At 51.6% G+C, this 15,709-nt stretch overlaps 2 protein-coding genes across 2 annotated transcripts; both read left to right on the top strand.

The window, feature by feature from the left end:
* The first annotated feature begins 2,491 nt into the window (after positions 1-2,491).
* On the top strand, positions 2,492-9,054 carry Gpd1 (glycerol-3-phosphate dehydrogenase 1). Its single transcript, XM_005067233.4, is given in 9 exon segments — positions 2,492-2,635; positions 3,147-3,315; positions 3,317-3,325; positions 4,144-4,284; positions 4,846-4,984; positions 5,313-5,425; positions 6,782-7,015; positions 7,319-7,425; positions 8,270-9,054. Coding segments are annotated over 9 exon segments (1,050 nt in total). The 5' UTR covers positions 2,492-2,594; the 3' UTR covers positions 8,367-9,054.
* A 1,967-nt stretch (positions 9,055-11,021) lies between these two features.
* Positions 11,022-13,838, top strand: LOC101824930 (cytochrome c oxidase assembly protein COX14). The gene is made up of 2 exons (XM_021225548.2): positions 11,022-11,161; positions 13,417-13,838. Exon 2 carries the CDS (start codon positions 13,425-13,427, stop codon positions 13,596-13,598), a length of 174 nt encoding a protein of 57 aa, XP_021081207.1. The 5' UTR covers positions 11,022-11,161; positions 13,417-13,424; the 3' UTR covers positions 13,599-13,838.
* The last annotated feature ends 1,871 nt before the right edge of the window (positions 13,839-15,709 follow it).

Below are 15,709 nucleotides of genomic sequence, written 5' to 3'. Positions count from 1 at the left end.
TGCTGGGATTAAAGGTGTGCACCACCACCGCCCGGCAGAAGTCTGTTCTTAAATCCAGTGTAGAATGGTTGCTTTATCCTTGTGTTGAGTAAGAGGGCTGCTTGGCTGCTGCTTAGGAATCTTAATTCCCCTTACTAAAAGTATGACATGCTTGCAGTTCTGCCTTCTTCCACCTGGTGGCTCACTTCTGTGCTCTTGTCCAGGAAGAGAGTGAGGAGCAGTGAGTGCTGCTGTATTCTGAAGTCACCGTTACAAATCTTACCCATCAGTGCGGCGTAGCAGCACACCCTTTAATCCCAGCACTTGGAAGGCAGAAGCAGGAGGATTCTGTGAGTTCAAGGCCAGGACTACATAGACCCTGTCTCACAAAAATAAAATTCCCATTGAGTAGATGGGTGGAAATATGCCTGCATTGTCTGTCCGCTCACAATCTAGAACAAACTGGTTCCTCAGAATTGAGAAGGGAAAGAGGGGTAAATAACTTGGAATAGAGAAATGGGATGTCAAGGGCACCGAGATGGCATCTGTCCTTACCCAGGCTAATTGCATATGTAATGAGTGACAGATGAATTTCAAGCAGGTACTCTACAGCTTGCTCTTAGAGAAGCTTCAGTGATACAGACAACTTCTGTAACAAGCACCCCCTTTATTCCCATGCAAATGGCCATGTGCTTTGTTTCTCTACACTACCTAATGGGATTGGAGGGGCAAAAACAAGGCATTCATCTCATGCATGAATGCCCATTCTTTAGGGTTCCTATCATAGGTGCCAGGGACAGGAACATCCTTTCTCTTCCACCGCTCATAATCAGGCTCCCAGCTGGCAGCCTGGCACTGGTGCCTTCATCTCAGTGCCAGTGTGATAAAGGAGTGGTCTGTGGGAGGCTAGTTCTGCATTAGAGGCAAGTTAGATGAAAAACAACCGATTCATGTTTGTCCCCATTATAGGGACTGCCTGGCCATGATAATATGGTGGGCTTTTTCTGTGGAATCCCTGGACTGAGAAAAGACATGCTTCCAGTCTTGACTTCCTACCCACTTACTCTTTACCACTGATTACACCAAGTCTCCCCTCTAACCTAGTGCTATTACTGTTACTGGCCAGTGGTAGCCTGGGGAATAGCAACACGTGCTTACTGGTTTGCCAAGCCAGGAGGTCTGCACATGAGCATACAGTGGCGTCTGCCCTGTGGGTCAAGGTGCAGCACTGGAGGGTGAGGAGCCTGCCCTGTGCTTTCCAGAGTGGCTTGGAAACCCAAGCTCCTCCCCTTAGTCAAACAGATGGCTGTGGATGTCATGGAGCCCTAACCGCTGGGTGTGGGCTGGCATTCTCCCTCCCCCTTCCCCCAAAGTCACACATGGGCATCAGAGACCACATAGCTCCTAGAGACACAGCCACCCCTGAGTGTTAGACAGCGCTGCTGTAAGCCTGCATTCTCCTTTCTGGTCTCTGTAAGCTACCTATTTAACTTAAGGGTCCCAGTGGGGTCGGCAGAACCAGAGAGGGAAGTGAAGAAAGCAGCAAGCTTCTCTGGGACAGTACACATGCGGGTCACCACCAGTCTGTCCTTCCTGAAGCCTGGAAGAACTGTGGACCACGTGGCAACAGAGGCCTACCTTTGATCTCCCTTGCCTTCCCTTTATAGACCTTCAAATGAGGATTATCTGAGGTGAAGGGACTCATTGGGAGTTCCTGATATGAATCAAGATGACCTTGTTCTTTTTGGTTTTTCAAGACAGGGTTTCTCTGTGTAGCCCTGGCAGTCCTGGAACTATGTAGACCAGGCTGGCCTCAAACTCATAAAACCACCTGCCTCTGCTTCCCAAATGCTAGGATTAAAGGTGTGTGCCACCACTCCCAGCTTCTCCTGGGATAGCTTATCCTTGGCCTGGGGTACCCTAAAGTGGCCTCTCACCTTGTGGGGGTATCCCCCCTAGAAGTGGGCTCACATTCCCTTACCCCCTCACCCAGAGCCTGTGATGGGGTTAACACCATGAGAATGAATATGCAAGAACAAAGTTGGAGCAGCCAGGGAGGTGTGTGCTAGCGTTCGATGACGAGCCTGCTTTTGAAAACATCCCTCCATTTGTCACTAATGCTAGTTCCTTTTTCCCCTCGTCCTTTCTTTTTTTGAGACAAGATCTCATTTTGTAGACCAGGTTGGACTTGAACTCATAGAGATCTTGCTTCTGCCACCCAAGCTCTGGGATTAAAGACCCGCACACCATGCCCAAACCTGCTAGTTGCAATTTATTTCAGTGTTGGGGACCGAGGGAATAGTGGGGACTGGTTCTTGGCCAGCCTCAAGATGAGCCCATTGCAAGTAGGTGGGAAACTAAACAGAGGCCAAGGGAGCAAACTGGCCAGCACCATCCACTGCAAACCAGAGAGGAAAAGCTGGTTTGGCTTCTGCCCCATTCCTGTTCCCCACCGGTCTCTACCCTTTTACTCGCCTTTCTCTGGGCCAGACTCCCTATTCCTAGGCGTCAGTCTCTGGGCCACCTCAGAGGCGGAGCTTGGCTGCACCCACGTGTGGTGGAGTTAAATACTCAGATCCCACACCCGCTGGGGCAGAGAAGCTAGAAGCGGCACCATGGCTGGCAAGAAAGTCTGCATTGTCGGCTCCGGAAACTGGTAAGCAGTTCTGTGAAGGGCATGGGTGAAGGGCAGGTTCCCCCAAGGGCAGAGGGGCTCTCCAAAGGGAGTCTAGGTGGGCGGAAAACAGGCAGAGGGTAGGAAAGCCCCCGGAGCCTGCTGAACTCCTGGGGCTATCTCCAGTGCTTACTGCGCACAGGACACACTGTGCCCAGCCTTCCCTCGCTGTGCCTGCCTGGGCAGCTGCACCTGTTCGCCATAGGAGGGTGAGCAGAGAGCTCTGTTCCCTTCCCTGCCTGAAAAGCTGCTAGGGCTCGGGGTGGGGTCAGAAAGTTGGCCCACCTCCCCAACAGCAAAGACTAGGATAGGCTGAATCTCCTCTCTATTGCCAATCGTGGGGGGGCACATTTTTCACAGGAGATGGGGGTGGGGTGGGGGGTGACATGAGAGGTAAGATGTAAAAAATCCAACAAGCTTTTTGAGGTCCTACCCAGGAGGCTGTTTCCTCCCTTCCTCCCACTACGCTTTTCTGTGTTTCCCCTCCCAACAGGGGCTCAGCCATTGCCAAGATCGTGGGTAGCAATGCGGCTCGGCTGGCACACTTTGACCCACGGGTGACTATATGGGTGTTTGAGGAAGACATCGGGGGCAGGAAGCTAACTGAGATCATCAACACGCAGCATGAGAATGTTAAATATCTGCCAGGGCATAAGCTGCCCCCCCAATGTGGTGAGCCCCCACTCACTGGGAGGAGAGAGGGGAGCTATGGAGGGTGTGCAGTGCTCAAATCTGACTTCCAGGGGTCTCCTCCATAAAGGAGGCCACTTTAGGTGCCAGCAGGCCTGGGGGAGTATCTCAGGTGGGATACTCCAGGCCTGGAGTACCCTCGGGCATGCAGCACCTAAATTGCTCCTTTTGGGCACTCTTTGGAATCTGAATGTACACCCCTTATAGATGCCGAGCTGAGAAAAGGACGGGAGAGGGAGAAGTTGGTCTCTGTGGCAACCAAAGGCTGGTTCTTAGGCTCCTAGACTTGGGTCCAGTCTCTCGTGCCTGCCCTGAACTCTAATCCTGTTACTCATTCACTGGTTATTAGCAGATTTGAAGGCTGATCAGTGGACTTTTGGTCTTTGGTCAAATCCATATGGAACTCTCCTTGCCTAGAAAAGGGGGAGCAGGGAATAGGCAGAAAGATCCGGGTTCTCCCTGCCAAGTTAGGGCCCCTAAGAAGCAGTGATGAAATCTGACTTGGCCTCTTCCTCCTGCCAAGCCTAGGCTGCCTTTGGCAGTCTTCACTGACCCATAGCCAAGGGCCAAGAGTGTGGCTGTAGTGAGGAGTGCTCCAGGAGGTCTCAAGGACCCAGGAGAGCTGTAGTGTAGGGGGCAGGACAGTTGGGGACAGAATACAAGAAGTTCTGGTCTTCCAGTTCAGTCTCAAATGCCACCCCCCCAACCCCCGCAGCACCACCACTTGAAGATATTCTGAATGAGTCCCCTAGGGACTAGGAGAGGGCCGCCAGGCACATGAGCATCTGGTCTCCCCACAGGTGGCTGTCCCAGATGTTGTCCAGGCTGCAGCAGATGCTGACATCCTGATCTTTGTGGTGCCCCATCAGTTCATTGGCAAGATCTGTGACCAGCTCAGGGGCCACTTGAAGGCCAATACTATTGGCATATCTCTTATTAAGGTACCAAAGACCCCTTTGTGGGGGTGGGGTGCAGAAAGAGTTCAGAGATGAGAGGGCCTGGCTTTAGGGCGAACTAAGAAAGCAGTTGGGGCTGCAAGTGTGGCTTAGTGGTGGAGAATTTCCTTAGCATGCATGAGAGTGGAGGAGAGGAGAAAAGAAGAGTCAACTGCCAGGTTGCTTGAGGAAGACGACACAGTAACGGAGACATGTGCTAGAGAAGTTTAGGAGGCATGGAAGCTGAGGGAGCTGAGGTGAGCTGTCTTGGGAGATGGTGAGGCAGCTAGTTTGAAGCAGTCCTTGGGCTAGAAGTGGTTTGGGTGTCTAGAGAGTTCTTTGGGATGTAAGGAATACACTACTTTGGAGAGGAACGTTGGTTGAGAGTGGGGGGGGGAGTTTGATGAGACTGGTGGTCACTGCTGTCGACTGTCCTCATAGCAAGTCTAGGCTGGGTGGTGTCGGGGCAGGACCACTGGAGAGAGGCACAGAGAAGCAGTGGCCTTGGGAGAGAAGCCCTCAGCTGGGTGTGAAGGACAGCCGGCCTGAGCCTCATCCTATGCCCAGGGGGTAGACGAGGGCCCCAACGGACTGAAGCTCATCTCTGAAGTGATTGGGGAACGCCTTGGCATCCCCATGAGTGTGCTGATGGGGGCCAACATTGCCAGCGAGGTGGCTGATGAGAAGTTCTGTGAAACAACCATTGGTGAGAGCCCCTGCACACACCATGAAGCTCTGGCTGCTTCCCGAGCCCCTTAGCTAATCCCACAGGGCCTAGGAAGGAGAAAGCATCAGAGCTGCGGGAGGGTGGACGCCCCAGGGAGGGGCTGTGTGGCTTGCTTTGACTGGTGTGTGAGGGACAGTTCACTTTCCCATTGCTGCGTACCTGTGCAGTGGTGTGTACCTGTAGTCCCCGCTGCTCAAGAGACTGAAGCAGCAAGATTTCTTGAGCCCGGGAGTTCCAGGAACATGGCAAGAGCCCACCTTGAAGATAAAGTGTTTTCCTTCAAAGCCTTACCCCTTCTCCACTCTAGGCTGCAAGGATTCTGCCCAGGGACAGCTCCTGAAGGAGCTGATGCAGACACCTAACTTTCGCATCACTGTGGTACAAGAGGTGGACACAGTGGAGATCTGTGGGGCCTTGAAGGTGAGAGGGTACAGGGGCAGCTTTGGAGTGGGGAGTGGTCTCCAGAGGGCCCGGCTTAGCTCCTGCACTTGGTCAATATTCCCATTCCCACATCACATCTTCCCTTACATAGAAGACCCTTACTCGAGGCCAGGGTAACTGGGCCTACTGATTCGTATCCACCCAGCAGTGGGCTCTTCTTCTAGTCTCCTTAGCGCTCCTTTGAGACATACTCAGCCCTGGGTCCATGTGGTGGTCCATGCCAAAGAAATGTCCAGGTTAATGGGAAACAAGATGCTCAGGGTACCCAAAAAGTTTATGGCCAGAACTGTGGCGGCATGTACCTTTAATCCGCACTTGGGAGAGGCAAGAAAATATCTGTGAGCTTGAGGACAGTCAGGGACACACAGTGAGACACTGCCTAAAAAGAAAAGGGGAGCCAGGTGTTGGTGGCACATGCCTTTAATCCCAGCACTCGGGAGACAGAGGCAGGCAGAGCTCTGTGAGTTCCAGGTTTGGTGTACAGAGCGAGTTCCAGGACAGTCTCCAAAACAAAACAGAGAAACCCTGTCTCAAAAAAAAAAAAAAAAAAAAAAAGAAAGAAAAGAAAAGAAAAGAAAGAAAGAAAGAAAAGAAAAGGGGCTGGAGAGATGGCTCCAAGATCTGACACCTCACACAGAGATACAGAGATACATGCCAGCAAAAACATCAATGTCAATAAAAATAAATAATTAAAAATAAAACAAAACAAGGCCAGTGGTTAAACAGCCAGGCTCAATGGTGCATTTATAATTCCAACAGTGAGGAAGCAGAGGCAGAAGGTTTTTGGGGCCTGCTGGCCAGCCAGTCAAGCTCAACCCATGAACTCTAGGTTCACAGAGAGATGCTGTCTCAAAAACAAGGTTGTCTGGGCATGGTAAAGCACACCTTTAATCCCATCCCTTAGGAGGCAAAGGCAGGCAGATTTCTGTGAGTTTGAGGCCAGCCTGGTCTACAGAGTGAGTTTTAGGCCTGCTAAGGTTCATGTCTGGCAAAATAATAATAATACAGGTGGAAAGTGATTGCGGAAAATACTTAATGTCAATCTTTGGCTTCTACACACATAGACACCCAGATATATACTGGCGCGTGTGCACACACACACACACACAGAGAGAGCGAGAGAGAGAGAGAGAGAGAGAGAGAGAGAGAGAGAGAGAGAGAGAGAGAGAGAGAGAGGAATAGGCATGCTTTCTTTAAATGGGAAATCAGTAGGCAGAGGACACAGTTTAGGAGGCCACATCATACTTCACTGAGTGGGCGTGTCATGGCTAATATGATAGCACAGGGAGTCGCTGGAGAGGAAACTTTCTCACCCATGACCTCTATTCCTCAAAGAATATAGTGGCCGTTGGGGCTGGCTTCTGTGATGGGCTTGGCTTTGGTGACAACACCAAGGCGGCAGTGATCCGGCTGGGGCTCATGGAGATGATCGCCTTTGCCAAGCTCTTCTGCAGTGGCTCTGTGTCCTCCGCCACCTTCCTGGAGAGCTGCGGCATTGCTGATCTTATCACTACCTGCTATGGAGGGCGGAACCGAAAGGTGGCAGAGGCCTTTGCTCGCACTGGAAAGGTAGGCACGCAGGTGTCAAGGTGGGGGTGGTCAGCAGGGAGGTGCCTGTGCACGGTGCACCTGGGAGGTTGAAGCAGGAGAATGACGCCCACAAGGCTATGCAGCCTGGAACGCTGCTCAGTGGTAAAGCAAGCACTTACTATACTGAGTCTGCTTGAGGCCCTGGGTTCAATCACCGGGAAGGGGAGATTGCTCTGAGCATCCCCAAACCCCTCCCCACAAGATCCCAATTCCCAGTGACCACCAGCTTTTCCTGCTCGGGCAGCCTTGCCCACCTCCACCCACATGCCATCTTCTTCACAGTCCATTGAGCAGCTGGAGAAAGAGATGCTGAATGGGCAGAAGCTGCAGGGGCCCCAGACAGCCCGGGAGCTCCACAGCATCCTCCAACACAAGGGCCTGGTGGACAAGTGAGTGTTTGCCACAGCCGAGGGGGGGGCAGCCAGAAGCTGATTGCTACCCTCTTCCCCATCTTCCTGAACCACATACACACAGCCGCACGATGAACAGAGAGAGCCTGGAGAGTCCGGGCTTCCGAGCATCTTCAGCCAGCTCACCCTCTGGAGAGCACTCTGTGTCGTGATCCTTACACTGGCTGTGTGGACCCTCCCCTGTCTGTTGTTTCCTCCTTGACCCCTGCCCTAGGAGCTGGAGTTCTAGGACAGGAAAACTCATTTGACTGTTGTACCCCTTTGTCCTTTCCCCTAACACCACCATTTCTGTCCCCCGGACACCTGTCCTGGGTGCTGAGGAGGCTGGGCTCTGCCTCAGAGTGTTCCTGGAAACTCAGAGGGAATCCCAGATGAAAAGAGTGTGGTACAGGTTCAGAAGAATAGCTCACGGCTCTGGGTACAGGAAATAGCCACTGAAGGACGACCAGAAGTAGCTGGCACAGTGTACGGCCTCGTGAAGCGTAAACAACTACATCTTTGCGACTTTATCACACTGGACCCATTTCACAGCCAGTGACACTGAGGTCCAGAGTTAAATGGGTTACTCAGTCAGAAACAGAAATGTCTTAAAGCCTGGGACTCAGATAAGCAAGTACAGTATGGTAAGGATCAGGGCAGACAGCACCCCCAAATCCTATGGCTAGGAATTCAGATTCCCCGCAGGTGGTACTGGTGTCTGCCTGAACTCCTGAGGCTGGAGGCTAGGGAAGTGTGGGTTAGCCCTTGGGTCTGGACTGGGTGGGTGTGGTGTTAGAGGGTGGTTGAGAGTAACGGGCTAAGCTGAGCCTCCTTCTCATTCTAGGTTTCCCTTGTTCACTGCTGTGTACAAAGTGTGCTACGAGGGTCAGCCAGTGGGTGAGTTCATCCGCTGCCTGCAGAACCACCCAGAACACATGTGAGTGGGGCCAGGGCCCAGGACAGGCAGCTCCTTTGCCTCAACGGAGACAAGCAGAAGCTGTGACACCTGTCATCAGAGTGCTCTCCAGGACTCCCCAGCCAGCAGGGTGCTCACTGGAGGACACTGAGGACGGGAGGTTGTGGGGCTTAGCTCCACACCTGGAGATACTGAACGGCCCACAGAGCCTCCTGAAGAATCGGCTGGCTCACTGGCCTCTGGGAAGCTTAGAATCAAGCCCCAGGGCTGCCTGCTCCAGGGGCAGGGTGGGGGGAAGGGAAGGTGCGGGGTCAAGGGCTGCCGATTGCTGCCTCACACACACTGGGAATGTATCCCAAGCCCCACTAGATGACTGAAGAACTAGCCGGGCATTGGTAGCGCACGCCTTTAATCCCAGCACTCGGGAGGCAGAGGCAGGCAGATCTCTGTGAGTTCGAGGCCAGCCTGGTCTACAAAGTGAGTTCCAGGACAACCTCCAAAGCCACAGAGAAACCCTGTCTCAAAAAACCAAAAAAAAAAAAAAAAAAAAAAAAAAAAAGACTGAAGAAGTGCTTCAGCCACAGGAAGGCAAAGGCTGCCAAGGGAAGGGTCCGGGCACCTGAGCTGACAGACCCCAGTGGCTGACCTCTGCGAGGCCCCACGCAGATCAGTGATCTTAGTGTTTGTTAGCAAAATACAAAGACCTCAAACAACTCCCTTCTCACTTCTCCTAGCAACAATTGCGTCCTCAGAAGCCTCTGCTCATTCTGTTTCCCCTCCCCCAGGCTACCCTGGAACAAGAATTGCTCCACACTGGCATCTCTGGCCCCCGGGGGCTTGCCATGCTTCCCAGCCGACTTCCTGGTTCCTAGAGCTTTGCCAGCGCCTCTCCACCCTGTGTGACCTTTCCAGGTTTTTTCTTGCCCGCACCCAGCCGCCAGCACCCTCTTTGGGGAGCAGGAACGTAATCTGCTGACCGAGCTACACTTTTTCATAGCAGGCTCAGATCACGCAGGCTCCTCTGACCTTCTTATTTGTCCCGCCCCCTCCCTAGTCAGTAGCTCCGACTGGGGGAAGTGCCGGGCGGCCTATCCTCGGGTTGACACTTTGAAGAAGGTATCCCAATCCCATCTCTCTCTTCTCAGGTCCTCCCCACACGGCCGCTTCTCTTTGGGAGCATCACCACCTTCTTGTCTAACGCAATGTATTTAGGGTTCATAGCTTAACCTCATCAGCTCCTGCATCCCATAGGCTTGACTCTGCCCCTTCCTCTTGCCCAGCCCAGTACCTCTTTCAGCTGTTCTGAGACACAGCCAGGAGTGCCAGCCAGTATCTGGAGGCTTGGGGCCAAGGAGGAGCTCAATGATGGTTCAGTAGGTTTCCACATGGTTGGTGGCTCTTGAGAGTTCAGTGCCAGCTCTCTTTGGAATGAGGTCCCGGTGAAGTACTAACCACACACACCAGGAGCTGGGAAAGCTAAGGGAGGGACACTGCAAGCAGCACAGAACAGAAGGGGGATGGGAAGTAGTGGGCACTGGCCTTTTTCCAAGGTTGGGGCAGCGGGAAAATGTCACAGATCAGCAGCCGGGAGCCCCAGCTATAAATAGGCCCTGAGAGTTGAGAGGCTTTTCTCTCCAGCAGGGCTCTCTATTTCGTGTGTGGCAGTAACTGGCAGCCGGTGGCCCTGGCCAGCTTTATGTTTAACACACTAAGGTGCCAGGCTCCTCTCTGCTCCCAGCCTTTAAGAATTCGGTCTTACCAGCGAAGGTCGGGATAGGTGAAGAGAAGGAGCCCTTTCATCCCTCCTGACTGAGCCGGAACCCTCCCACGCATTGACTGAATTCAGAGCTGTCCCCAGGAGGCTGGGGTAGGATGCAGACACAGATTACAACACCTCTACTCTGCTCGGTCAGTCACCTGTGAACCTGAGGTCTTCTGTCAGGCCACTTGTCCACCCAATAAAGTGTGTGTGTTTTTTTTTTTTCCTCCCAGAAACTGGAAAAGTTAGCAGGGTTTTTGCGGCGGCGCAGGTGGCAGGGTCATGTATCACTGCATGCATGTTTTACTCAATGTAAGACAAGTGAAAAAAGTATCGTTCTTACATAGCAGCAGCCACACTCGGACATAAATCGGCAGACCAACAATGACATCCACTCTCCCCTGTCCTCTCTCCCGTCGCCCCCGCTTGCGCCTGCGCCTCCTATCCGCTCCTCCACCCAAGCTGTCACCCAGTCTTCCCAGCGCTACTTAGGGGCTCTGTCATGCCGCCTGCATACGAGGAGGTCGCGCACAAGGCAGAACCACTAGCGAGGCACCCCTCGTGATGCTGTGGCCTCATAGTACCGGTACCTACCTGAGGTCGGCCACAGCAGGATCACTCAGTGAAAGCCCGCCCCAAGCACTAGGGGGCGCGCGGTCCATCTCTAGAGAAGTTCAAGAGAATCTCCCTAGCTACAGTTTACGTCACAGCACCTAACTGCAGATTGGCTGGTTCTGAGCTAAAAATTTCCCGGTTTTCCAAGTTTGGGGCGCCAAGCAAATGCTCTTGATGGAGCGGAACCACAACTCCCAGAATTCAATGGGCCTTCCGGAAAGGAAGACTAGTCTAAGCATCCGGAGCCAGGAAGAGCGAGGCGGAAGCCGGAAGTTCTGAACCGGCTCCCGCCAGAGTGGGCGGGTTTTCACAGGATTTGTGGGGGTCACGGCCAGGGCTCCGCACCAGAGACTGAGGTTGTCCGGGTGGTTTCTGCCGTGCGAATCTAACTGCAAGTGGCAGACTGAGTAGGAAGCGTTCTGACGCGGCCGAGCTGCAACATCCAGGTAGGCCGCGGGCCTGTTCGCCCGCTCCCCGGCTCCTCCGCTCGCCGCTAGTCTTCGGCCTGTGCCCTTGAGAGCGCGCTGCTCCCGCGTTTGCTGCGCTCGATCCTGCCCTGCAGGGTGACCGCGACCGACGGGTCCCCTGACTGCCTGGGCACTACCGCCTTCATGGCGTGACTGCGGCCCGACTGCCCTTCCTCTTCTAATCTGCCGGTTCCTGTAAATGCAGCCCAAACCCACAGCCTTCCGACAGCTTCTCAGGATCCCACAAAGCCGCGTCTCTGCGGTCTTCACCTGCTGCTTATCCGACAGACTGTGGGGTCCATAGCTTACCTTTTCAGCTTGAGTCAGGAGCTGTTTTCTCCGGACACCAGATACCTCCTAAGACGGCTAAGTGACTGAACCTCAGTTCGGGTGATTGTTTTTTAGGGCTGCGATTTGTGTGTGTGTGTGTGTGTGTGTGTGTGTGTGTGTGTCTGTGTTTGACTCTTTGAGCCTCGGATTACACCCAGAACTAGAGCGAGAGGTCCGTCTTGAGGGGCTCTGAATTTTCCAGAAACATGAGTCTTGAGCTCTCTGACGTTAGAGGGCAGAATACCATAGGGTCACAAAACCCCTGCAAATTGCACCTCTATGGCATTTATCATGATTAGTCTTCCCATATTTTTCTTGCTTTACTGTAACCTGCAGTCCATCCCTACATTTTCTAACAACTTCTGGGGAAAAAAAAAAGCCCATCAGGTGAAAACATTCTGCCAGTCTCCAAAGTTTCTTTTGTTTCCAAAGTCGATCCTTGTGCCTGTGCCTACAATTTCACTTTTTTTTTTTTTTGGTTTTTCGAGACAGGGTTTCTCTGTCTTGTTTTGGAGGCTGTCCTGGAACTCGCTCTTTAGACCAGGCTGGCCTCGAACTCACAGAGATCCGCCTGCCTCTGCCTCCCGAGTGCTGGGATTAAAGGCGTGCGCCACCGACGCCCAGCTCTACAATTTCAGTTTTTCAGAGTCTGTCCTGGATTTGCTTCTGTTTGTATCAAACCCCCCCTCCCTTTTTTTTCGACAGGATCTCATACTGGCCTGGGATTCATTAAGTAGCTAAGGATGATGTTGAATTTAGGATCCTCCTGCCTCCACATCCTCAGTGCTGGGATTTCCGGCATATACCATGTCCTCTTGCGTTTAATGCGGTGCCGAGGATTGAACCTCCGGCTCTGTGCATGCTAGACAAGTGGTCCGCCAACTGAGCTACATCCCATTTTAGCACATACTCAGATCTTTGTCAGCGAACAAGGTGGAACTGGGTGTCAGCATTGTTAAGTGACTGGCTGGTGCACCCATGATTCCAGCACTCAGAGGGCAGAGAAGGGGGGATCAAGAGGCTAACCTAGTGTGATGAGCAAGACTGCCTCAAAAAAGCCCGAGTGCCTAGAATTTTCTTGATCTTGTTACCTTCTCATTCTCTTAATCCCACCGTCTAAATTGTAAGAATTTTAATTCTTGTTTTTGGGGTGTGGAGTCTATGATCCTTTTAGCGACCTGTTTTTCTCTCTCCTGGAAGAACACTAGACACACCGATCTTGCGGGGCTTAAAGTCTGCTGGCGCCCTGTGTTTTCTACCTATTGCCTAGAGTCCCTCTCCTAGTTCACCGCACTAACTTGACTTCAACCCTGGACCCAACTAGAGACAGTCTCCTGTTTACCAGGTAGCCCTAACTGACTGTCCCCTGAGGGTCGGTCAGAGCCTGTGCCCTTCCAGCCCTAACAAGTCTCAGTAGACCAACTGTGAAAGCCAGATTAATAGTGGAAAACAGAAAAGGGGGGTTTATTCAGCATGACTACACTGGGAGTGGGACCCTCCCTTTCCCACATCCTTGAGTTATCTTTGGGTCCTAACATGAGGGTAGAGTTTGACTACCACAGTTAAGTAGTCTGATTAAAATGTGGTTCTGAGACTGCCTCAGCAGTTAAGAGTGCTTGCTGTTCTTCCAGAGGACCCAGGTTTGATTACCATCACACAGTCTGGGTGGGCTAATCACTTTTTAAAGCACAAGCAAGGATGGCTGAGTGTTAACTTGACAGCATTCAGGTGCACCTACTCCCAGCCTTCTGTGGACCTGACATGCAGACTTTTGAGTCAGAGAGCTCCATGTGGGATCACCAGCTTAGGATTTATCAATGAAGTGAAGATGTAGATGATAAAGAATGGCTCTAAGTAAGGAGATGAGGCCTGTCCTGGAGACCAACTCCAATCTGTTTTCGTAGGACAAGACATGCCAACTGCCAAGCAGCTAGCTGACATTGGCTACAAGACCTTCTCTGCCTCCATGATGCTCCTCACTGTGTACGGGGGTTACCTCTGTAGCGTCCGAGCCTACCATTATTTCCAGCTGCGCAGTGCCCGGCGCCAGGCTGCAGAAGAACAGAAGACATCAGGAGTCCTGTAGAGGTCAACCTTCCTGAGCTTCAAGGCTTGAGGCATGTAATGGAAAGACCTCCCCTGCACATCATCCTTGGCAAGGACTAGGGCCACGATGGCTTTCAAACTGGCTGGGCTAACTTGCTGTGAATTCTGTGGTCCTATGGGTTTCTGCCATTTTAACAGTTTGTGGAGGCTGTCAGATAAACAGGAACGTGAGGATGAAGTTTATTACAGAGATTAAATAGTTTTCCTTGTTTGTGTCTTAGTTTTTGTGTGTGTGTGTGTGTGTATGCCATCTATCACCCATGAACTGAGAGACTCAGGTTTAGCAGTTATTATCAGGCCATAACATCTCAAAGAAAAAGTGTCCCAGAATTTATTTGCTTAACTCTTGGTGAAAAGACATCAGAGCCTTGTGTATACCATAAATAAACATGCACTCTACCACTGAGACATACCTCCAGCCTCTGTCCTAGCATTTATGCAGATCCCTTGAAAAAAACCTACTGGGCAAGTGAGCAATTCTACTGATTACTAGGTCTAAGGAATGAGGCCATTTATGTGTCTCTGGATCAGGGAAGACAGGCCCTTATCTCGTAGATCTAATCAGGGATGTCGAGGGCTAGCTCAGGAAGGATTGTTGACTAGCATGTTGTAAAGCAGCTCACGTGATGAGGTTGGCAGTGGAAGGGTAGATTTTTGAATCATGCTACTTAGTGCGTAGTGAGTGAGTCTGCATGTAGCTCTTGCAGAGATGGAAAGAGGATTGGAAAGAAACATGTACTCAGGGGGGGTGAGATGGCTCAGTGGGAGCTTTTGGCCAAGCCTGATGACCTGAGTTTAATGCTGGAGACCCGCATGGTGGGTGAGAGAACAGACTTCACAAGTCTTCTGATTGCTACATATGCACCATGGCATGTATGCCCTACCCGGTTACATGCACCACGGGATGTGTGTCCCCACCCCACCACATATCCATCATGGCATGTGTACCACTATTCTACCACATATGCACCATGGCATGTGTGTCCCAACCCCCACCAAACAAGTAAGATATAAAAGTGCGTTCAGGAAAAGGCGTGGTGGCACACACCTTTAACCCCAGCACTCAGGAGGCAGAGGCAGGCAGATCTCTGAGTTCGAGACCAGCCTGGTCCACAGAGAGAGTTCCAGGACAGGCTCCAAAGCCACAGAGAAACCCTGTCTCGAAAAAACAAACAAAAAAGCCTCACGGAAAGGAAAGATTCCTGTCACCATTCCTTCTGTCTCTGCTTCTCAGGCACGGAAATTACATCTCCATACCTGCCATATATTTTATTAGTTTCTACATTACAAAGGCACAACCAGCAATCCAAAGAGAAATGAGTACTTGCTCCTGCAGAGGACCCAGGTTCAGTTCTCAGCATCTGTGTGGCAATAATGAACCATCTGTAATCTAGTTCTAAAGGATCTGACGCCCACTTCTGGTTGTCATGGGCACTACATGCACATGGTACAGATATACATGGAGGCAGAACACCCACACACATAAAAATAAAAATGTTAAAAAGTTTTAATTAGCTGAGTGGCGGTGGCACATACCTTTAATCCCAGCGCTAGGGGCAGAGCCAGGCAGATTGCCTGGTCTACATGGCAAATTCCAGGACAGCCAGAGCTATGATATGTATATATTCCAACTATTCTTAAAGGTTTTGTTGTTTTGTTTTTTTAATGACTATTCATGCAGTACCCAACCCATCAGGAAGAGGCAGGAAAAACCAGTTAGAGAACAAATATATTAGGTACCAAGGTACAGTTTGTACAGAGAGCAAATATATTAGGATGTCCTCGACCAAGGTACAACTTGTGCATATCTAAATAGTGACACTTGCCAGGCATGGTGGCACCTGCCTTTCCGACACTGAAGGAGACAGTGATAGGTAGATCTCTGAGAGTTCCAGGCCAGCCTGGTCTACATAGGGAGTTCCAGGCCAGCCAGGCTGCACAGTGAGATTGTCTCAAAAGAAAAACTAAAGTGGCACTGTCCAGTCATAACAATAAAGGTCTCGTGGGTTGCTCAGGGTGAAGTAGGAAGCAGTTTGCTAGAGGAGGCAAGCAGTAAGTAATATTTATGATTTAAACACTACCTGTCTACTC

The sequence above is a fragment of the Mesocricetus auratus genome, unplaced genomic scaffold, assembly GCF_017639785.1.
Source record: "Mesocricetus auratus isolate SY011 unplaced genomic scaffold, BCM_Maur_2.0 Super-Scaffold_100010, whole genome shotgun sequence".
NCBI lineage: Eukaryota > Metazoa > Chordata > Mammalia > Rodentia > Cricetidae > Mesocricetus > Mesocricetus auratus.
The sequence above is the reverse complement of the archived record's forward strand: the minus strand, read 5'-3'. Positions and strand labels throughout refer to the sequence as shown.

Bases quoted from the DNA above. Each gene is read 5' to 3' on its own strand.
- LOC101824930 (XM_021225548.2), top strand. From the start codon at position 13,425: ATGCCAACTGCCAAGCAGCTAGCTGACATTGGCTACAAGACCTTCTCT.